This window comes from Arachis hypogaea, chromosome 8 (assembly GCF_003086295.3).
Source record: "Arachis hypogaea cultivar Tifrunner chromosome 8, arahy.Tifrunner.gnm2.J5K5, whole genome shotgun sequence".
NCBI classification, from domain to species: Eukaryota; Viridiplantae; Streptophyta; class Magnoliopsida; order Fabales; family Fabaceae; genus Arachis; species Arachis hypogaea.
Genome location: NC_092043.1, coordinates 50,075,838 through 50,084,314, shown reverse-complemented (window position 1 = coordinate 50,084,314; position 8,477 = coordinate 50,075,838). Strand labels below are relative to the sequence as shown.

The window sequence follows — 8,477 nt, the reverse complement described above, 5'->3', positions numbered from 1 at the left end:
TGTTAAGAGGAAAATGCTAAAAACTAAAGTCTAAGCAGGAAAAAAAAAAATCACGCTCAAAATATTTATTTATAAAAGATTAAAATATTGACAAATTTTTTCATAAAAAAATTAAACTCATTTTGTGTAAACTCGTAACACTAGTATTTTAATTTCTTTTGTGCTGTCGAATTGTTAGTTTATTTATCTCTCACTTTTTTTTTATGAGTCGATTGTTTTTCATAAACGAATCATATCTTTGATTAAAAAGAACCCTTAAACTTTAGAAATTAATTTTTCTTATTTGTCTTATATTAGAATTAACACTAGTCAATTCTCTAATTATTTCACTAAAAGTGTTTGTCTTCCACATTTAAAAACAAAACTAGAAATTTGGTATTTTGATGCAGTAATTAGTTCTTTTAATCTTCTTTTTATAAGTAAATAGCTTCCTATAAATATATAATGTTGGACTTAGATCACAACTTTATCTATGTCATTAGTGAAGAAGAAAACTTTTTTGTCTCAATGAATTCAAAGTATTTTCTTTACACTATCTTTATTGATTACCTTAGACGACACCGTTTCGCACGCCGCAAAAGTGAAAAACCTCTCTCTGTCGACGCTTGAAGATAAAAACAAAGAAACGAACCTCTCTGACTCTCTTTGAAGAAAGAAGAAAGAGACACGCACTTATTCTCTTTCCTTTCTCTCCCGCGAACTGTTTCAGAAAGAAACGGCGTCGTTTATGCTTACACTACCCGCGCACGACTCAAACCAGAAACAAACAAGACTTTCCCTTCGATTTTCTCGAGAAAATCCTCCGCCGAGAAAATCTAGCTCCCTCCTCTACTATACATAGCTTCAACTGATGGATCGGAGGAGAACCGCTAGTCCGGTATACGGGCGGCAGTGGAGCGGCGGTTCCAGTAGCACCGGCTCATCGTCGCCGGCGATGTCTCCGGCGCATCCTCAGTCGCGGCTAGGTCCGTCTTCCACCGGAATGTCCACCGTCAAGCGCACGCAGAACGTGGCCGCCAAAGCCGCCGCGCAGCGTCTGGCTCGGGTGATGGCGTCTCAGGCAGCCGCTGCCGACGACGACGGCGAAGACGACGATGACCTTGACTTCCAGTTCGCTGCTCCTCGCGCTCCAGCTCCTTCTTCCTACTCAAGCAATGCAAGTAGTCTCAAGAGCTCCGGTGTTGGCACCACCGCCACCACCATCCCTCCGATCTCGCTCGCCAGGCCTAACAGATCTCCTTCTCCTGCGGTAGTTCTCATAATTCTCACTGCGATTCTTCCTGTTCATTCGGTTCCGATTCGTTTTCCTGAATTGTTTACTTGAATTCGTTTGTTGAATTATGGAAAAAAAAAAGGAACAAAGATTTTGCATGCTCAATGCTGGAAATTTGATTGCTCTTGAACTTCTTTCGGTGGATGATTGGTTTGGCGCCATTGATAGTGATTGAGTGTGATCTAAGTGTTAAAATTATGGATCTGATTCAATTGTTATTCACCTTGTTCTTGTTGTGCTAATAAGATTTTGGTGCTTTTTGTTTAGTTAGGTCGGAACTTTGCAGAGCATACTCTTTCAGTACGGTCGACCTCAGCTGGAAGATCGGCAGTTTCGGTTCGCTCTGCGGCGGCAGTAGTACCTCCGCCGAGCAAATCCACAATCCGAACACCTATGGCTGTTCCTCCAATTGATCCTCCTTCCAATCGGAGCAGAGAGAAAAAGTTGTAAGCATTACTTTACTTTCCCCAGCCTTACTATTTATAATTGCAGCTATTGGAATTAAACAAGTAAGGTTCTATATGTCTTGTAGGCTTGTAGCGTTTCCAAGTAGGTAGTTTTTGATGTTTCAGACTGTTCTATGTCCCTAATAAAAATGAATTGAGTGAGCACAACCTTGAACTTGGATCCAACACCCTTTTATACTTGAGACCATGTTTTGATTGGTGGTAAGTGATGGAACAGAACATTATAGAATAAGATGGAATGCAGGAATGGAGAGTGGAGTGAGTAATATAATTATTCCACTTCATTATTTAGGTATTCTAGTAATGTAATGGAGTAATGTCTCATTTCACTATTTAGACATTCAAAGAATGGCGATAATAAGTTTTTTATTCCAATAATATTGTTGCATCAAATACATTAAGATGGAATTACTTATTTAATTATTTCTTAGTTAACGAACTAGATTTAGGCCCCATGTCCTCTGAATAGGAGGGAAACAATCTGAAGGAGAAAAAAAAGATAAAGCCTGGGAGAAGGGGGTGGAGGTTGTAATAGGATAGAACCTATTCTATCATATTCTGCTCTACCTTATTGGGAGTTCTCCATCCAAACAAAGGAAATTCATTTAGTTCCATTGGGTTCCATTCTACTACATTACATACCAACAGGGCAAATATACCTGAACAAGTGACATGTTTGTGGCACTGGCTTGCACTCCCTATAAACGTGGTCTTTTCTTGACATTCACGAGTGTCAAGACATCTATTCCTTCTTCCTATAGTATTATTAATAGTTCATTTATTTAACACAAATATAAGAGGAACAATATATCCAGGTCCATATTTCCTGAGGAAATTTATTTGGGGGTTCAATAGGCTTTTTAGTTTTATATTCAAATATTTACCCCCGACATAGATGTAATAAATTTTCATTTGATGTATGAATGAGCTCAATCCTTATTTATCTATTGAGGTCATACATGCATCTATAGCTGTGTGTAGGCTGCAGTGGCCACTCTAGCCATATCTGGTCTCTATCCTTCAAATTTTAATCACTGCTTAATGATTTCAGGTTTACTCCAGACGTTGCTATCAAACCAGTTAACTCAAGAGATACAGGAGATCAACGTGAAGCTTCTGCACTCCGTGATGAAGTATATATTTGAATGCATCAAATTTTCTGTCTCCAAAAAATTGAATCTTATATTCTTTATACTGGTGCTGATTTGGTAATTCATAAACTAGGTGCTTTGAAGCTGATTCATCTTTTATTTTGCAGCTGGATATGCTACAAGAGGAGAATGAGGTTATATTAGAAAAGGTGGTGCTCTTTCTTGCCTAACAAAGTTGGTTTTAAGCTCAAATTATGTGATATTTAACATATCTGGTTGATTATATTGACAGTTAAGAGTTGCAGAGGAAAAACGCCAAGAAGTGGAGGCCAGAGCTAGGGAGCTTGAGAAACAGGTGAGGGTTCCCCCTCCTCTTCTCCTTTTTCCAAACCAAAAAAGAAGATATTAACCGAGCTTTGAAACCTAACAATATTAATGTATAATACCATTGTTTAGATGCCAGTTTGATTTTTCATTTACTTAATACTTACCAATAGAAACTGCTTTACTCCTTGTACTGCCTTTACTGATTTTTCGTGTCCTTGTTCATTTTAATTTTGGCAGGTTGCTTCTCTTGGAGAAGGTGTATCCCTAGAAGCCAAACTTCTGAGCAGGTAAGCTAGCTTTGAAGGCTCACATTATATGCTGCCTGGAGCTGAATATGTTTATTCGTTTAGGTCTTAATCTAAGGTTCTTGTGTGCTATTTATGCAGGAAGGAAGCTGCTTTGCGACAAAGAGAGGTATGCCAGAAGAATGGATATTAATCATATTATATGTGGCAGAAATATGAACTGAATGATGGTTGGAAGTTTGAGTAACAAGCTCACTAGTGCTGTTCTTTTCAAAGAATTTTGTGGAATACTCAAATTTATATTTATTTATTGTCACAGGCTGCTCTCAAGGCTGCAAAACAAACACAGGATGGGAGAGATGAGGAAATCACAGCCCTTCGCGTGGAAATTCAGGTAATTTTTGAAGAAAGCGTGCATTTCTTTCCATATTTAAATTACTTTGTTATTCATTATGAAGTTATAGCTATCTTCTTTTCTTTGTCTTTGTCAGAATCTAAAAGATGATGCAGCAGCAGCTTTGGAACAACAGCAAGAAGCTGAAGCTGAAGCAAAAGCTCTTCGTACAATGACACAGAGGATGATTTTGACCCAAGAAGAAATGGTTGGTATTTTCCAATAAAATGTCAATTACCAGGTATTTCTGTTTGTCTCAATTATGTTTCTTATTTGTTGTTTAGGAGGAAGTTGTCCTGAAGAGATGTTGGCTTGCACGCTACTGGGGTCTTGCTGTAAAACATGGTAACAAACTTACTAGCGCACTCTGATTCTTAAAGAAACAGTATCTAATCTTTATTCCTGCTACTCTGAAAAAAATATGCTAGTCGTGCTTTTTTTTTAATCTGAAAAACCATGGCTTAAAAATTTGTGATTGTATTTTACAGAACTCCATTATAATATTAGCGCTTTTAATTTTTGTGCCATGTTTCTTCCACACTTTAGGCATATGTGCAGACATAGCACAATCCAAGCATGAACATTGGTCTTCTCTAGCGCCTCTACCTTTCGAACTTGTCATCTCTGCTGGACAAAAGGCTAAGGAGGAATCCTGGAACAAAAGTGAGCATGAGTAAATACTCAGTTAGTTTGAAATTATTTCTGTTAAATTATCTTCAGTGGGATCTAATTAAAGAGCATGTGCCAGGTGCTGATGATCCTGAGAGAAGCAAAGAAGTACGTGATTTGAATGATCTCTCTGGGGAAGGAAATATTGAGAGTATGCTTTCAGTTGAGATGGGTTTGAGAGAACTTGCTTCCTTAAAGGTTCTCCATGAATATTATTAAAGTTAATCCTTTGTTTGCTCAGTAAATCAGTTCTTCATCTCATTTTCCTCTTGAAAATGTTAGACACACAGAAGCATACTTTTAACAGCTTTTACCATTTTTTTAAAGAGTGAATATCAAGAAATCAAACTTCTATACGTGCAGCTTGGTTCAAATCCTTTTCCTTTGTTCTTGACTTTAAAAAAGTATTTTGGTCAAATTTTATTTTGTAGGTTGAGGATGCTGTTGCGCTTGCATTAGCCCAACATAGACGCCCAAATTCGGTTCGGCAGTCTGTTTTAGGTATGTTAGTTCATCATCTTTTGTGGGTGTGTGGTCTTTACCCTTGTCTCCAATCTCGAGTTCCGTGCTTCTATTCGTGTTGATCAGTTTTAGGCTTGGTTTGGTAAAACTTTTACTTTTCAAAAGTAGCTTATAAAAGCTAGTTTTTAAAAGATAGCTTTCTAAAAGTTGTAGCACCTATGTTTGGTAAATCAAATTAAAAATGGCTTTCAATAAACACAAGCAACAATAATTGTATTTGGTAAAATAGTTTTTAAAATTTAAAAACACTATAATAGACATAAGTGTAAGAGTTAAATTTGAAAATGAATTAATGTATCAAGTTATATTAGACTTTTTAATTTTGATAAGCACAAGCTATCTCTGAAAAGCTCCACCTTAGGTGCTTTCAAAAGCACCACCATCTTTTAAAAGCTACAAGCACAAATACATGATCTTTTTTATTTACCAAACACAAAACGAGTAGCCTATACTTTTGAAAAGTACAAGCACCTCTTCAAAAAGTTTTACCAAACCAAGCCTTATTATTTCTTGTTCTTTTGTATGATGTACCCACAGGCTGTGGTTAGTGCAAACTCTTATTGTTTGAGCTGTTTCTTTTCCTCTTTTGATTCAGTTTTTGGTTTATTCATGTCTTGGTTTTATGATTTGTTTTGGATGCCCTTATAGTGATGAGAGTTATGTTTTTTTTCGATTCATGTACACATATTTTGAAATTTTGGTTTTATGAGTTGTTTTGGATGCCCTTATAGTGATGAGAGTTATGTTTTTTCTGATTCATGTACACATTTTTTGAAATTTTTCTTTAAACGATGGTTCATTCTGCTACTAACCTAAAGATATAGTAGTTCAGTAGAAGATTATTCGAATTTTGAATTAAATTGATAATTGATCATTTCTATTAATTTATTCTCAGATTCCAAGTCACGTGGTGATGCCAAATATGTGGAGGCATTTGGTAAGAAAATAAGTTCTTATATATATTTTGGTGCGTACATGTCATAAAGTTATGGTGGTATGCTTTTTAAGATTTCTCTGCTTGTCTTATGTTAATATTTTGTAGTATATGACATCTGTATTTTTTCCAACCATTTCTCATCGTCATTTGGTAACCTTTTCACTATAGAACACAAATCACGATTACCATCTACACACTAAAGGATTAAAATATTCTGGTTGTGTATGTAATATGTATTTGATTGCATATTACACCCATGACTGCATCTAGCCATTCTTCGATACATGGAAATGTGTCTGGCAGATGACCTGGTGAATAATGATATTCTCTTCTTTTATGTCTTCCAGAATTAAGTGAAGAGGAAGCAGAAGATGTTATTTTCAAAGAGGTTAGTAACTGTCCTTGAATTGTACTTCAGCATTTCCATTTCTACTAGGTTCTCATCATTAGATGATGGATAAAATCATGTCTAAGTTGGATTCAGGGATTTAGACGGATATGTCTGAATTTCCTGACTTGAGTCTTGACGTAATCAGGGAATCAGTTGTTGTGATTTTAAGATTTTGGTTCTTTGTTTAATTTCTTTCCATTCAAGATATATTCGTTTTTAAAAAAATCCAACTAATTACTTTATTGCATTTTTACTCATTAATCAGTCTTAAGAATGGAATCTCAAAAGAAAGAAAGAAAGAAAGAAAAGCTCCTTAATATACATGTTTTTTTATGACCTGTTCTTGTTACAATTGAACCTGAAGAATAGCTATTTCGCATATAGTATATGCACACATAACGTATTTATAAACTCTAAATATATACAGGCATGGCTGACTTATTTCTGGCGAAGAGCTTTGTTTCACGGTGTAGAAGATGATATTGCAGATGAGCGACTTCAATTTTGGATTGCACGCAGTGGGCAGTCACCAACTTCACATGATGCTGTCGATGGTAAGCTGTTGTCTTTCTCATCCTCTTTTGTGGTTCTGGAGAGAGTAAATAACCATGAAATTACAAGCGGATACCTGGTCTTTCCCAGAAAAATTTGGGTGGTTATTTTGTTTCTTCTTATCTGAATCTGCAACCCTACCAATTGGCTGCAATAACTAAAATACCATCTATGATTTTTAAGTTTGTTGTCCCTTAAATGTTATATTACGAAAAGAATCGAAGGGAGAATGACCTTAAATGTGTTCCTTAATCAGGGACTAAGTAGTTCACGAGATTTTGAAGGTAATAGATTTGTCCTTCACAATGTTCTTACTAGACAAATTTGTTATTCAAAAAACTGAACATATTAGTCTATGTTCATATACTAAAGGACTAATATATTACCATTTTGAATAGTGAAGTATAAGTTTATCATTTTCAAATCATAAGGGACGACTTTATCTTCCATGTTTGGTCAAGGGACAAAATTGGGGTTTATCCTTAGTTTTTTTCCCCCTTCTGATGTGTTCTTGAAGGTTTAGTATATGAACTTCTAAGCTCATTGTGCTTCCTTTTAGTTGAGCGAGGTTTGGTGGAGTTGAGGAAACTGGGTATAGAACAACAACTTTGGGAAGCTTCTCGGAAGGGAATTGATCAAACTCAAGGGTTGGCAGATGCTAATAATAAGACAACCACAGACTCTGATGCCTCGTCTTGATTTCGCAATCCTTCATTTGTTGATTGATTCTTTCTTCCTACGTGTATATTTGTTTTGTTTTATTCTATTTTCTACGTATGTTTTTTCTCTCTTTTTTTTTTTCCTGTACAACCATGTTTTTCAACATTATATCTGGGTCTCATAAAAGAAGCAAGAATCTTAATAGTCGAAGTAAATGTATCCGGTAAAAAGTAAAAGAAAAGCTATAGTCCTTTGCATTGGAAGAGAGTGTTGAGCTGTAACAATACAAGTGGGTGAGCTACGTGAGACTGAATTTTACCACAATTCTTTTGATTAAATTTTGTAGATCGGAATCTCAGCTAGTGAGTCTGTTTGTTATGGAATGAAAATGGCCAAGAATAGAAGCCTTTGCTTTCTTTCTTTTCCTTTTTTGTTAATTCTTATTTCTTTTCATCTAGCTGCCTCGGTCATTATGATTCCTTCAGACACGATGAATGTTCGAATTTATTTGGTTGATTTGAGGTTTTGATTTATGGAAGTTCGGTTGTTATTTGATCGGCAACAATAGGCTGTATGCAATGTAAATTTCAGTAAAGTATGGTAGAATTTAACGGTATTATGAAGATGTTAAATTATGCTTTTAATTTAATACTAATAATTATCACGAAGAATTTATAAAATATATATTAAAGCCTAATAAGTTAGTTAGGACAAGTCTAAGGGCCCGTTTGGAAACTTTAGAAGTAATTTTTTTTAACTTTTGATTTATGAAAAGTAGTAGTATTAATGTCTGGTACAATTTTCAAAATAAAATTGTAATTTTTTAAGAAGCTATTTAGGAGCTTATAGAGAAGTTAAAAAAATTGACTTCTCTCATAATATTTATACTTTTTGTCATATTTCTATAAAATAAGCACCTTTAGAGTTAAAAATTCAAACACAAAATAAC

At 35.3% G+C, this 8,477-nt stretch overlaps 1 protein-coding gene across 1 annotated transcript; it reads left to right on the top strand.

Moving 5' to 3' along the window:
- Window positions 1-540: 540 nt before the first annotated feature.
- LOC112708117 (coiled-coil domain-containing protein SCD2) lies at window positions 541-7,944 on the top strand. The gene is made up of 17 exons (XM_025760256.3): window positions 541-1,249; window positions 1,541-1,719; window positions 2,792-2,873; window positions 2,999-3,040; window positions 3,124-3,186; window positions 3,396-3,445; window positions 3,545-3,572; window positions 3,723-3,797; window positions 3,895-4,005; window positions 4,082-4,142; window positions 4,344-4,460; window positions 4,546-4,664; window positions 4,898-4,967; window positions 5,884-5,925; window positions 6,273-6,313; window positions 6,744-6,870; window positions 7,428-7,944. Exons 1-17 carry the CDS (start codon window positions 851-853, stop codon window positions 7,565-7,567), a joined length of 1,746 nt encoding a protein of 581 aa, XP_025616041.1. The 5' UTR covers window positions 541-850; the 3' UTR covers window positions 7,568-7,944.
- Window positions 7,945-8,477: the final 533 nt, after the last annotated feature.

Excerpts from the sequence above, each read along its gene's own strand:
- LOC112708117 (XM_025760256.3), top strand. The coding sequence starts at position 851 with ATGGATCGGAGGAGAACCGCTAGTCCGGTATACGGGCGGCAGTGGAGC. Across the intron at positions 3,573-3,722 it reads CTGCTTTGCGACAAAGAGAG|GCTGCTCTCAAGGCTGCAAA; the intron begins GTATGCCAGAAG and ends TTATTGTCACAG. Across the intron at positions 6,314-6,743 it reads AAGATGTTATTTTCAAAGAG|GCATGGCTGACTTATTTCTG; the intron begins GTTAGTAACTGT and ends AAATATATACAG.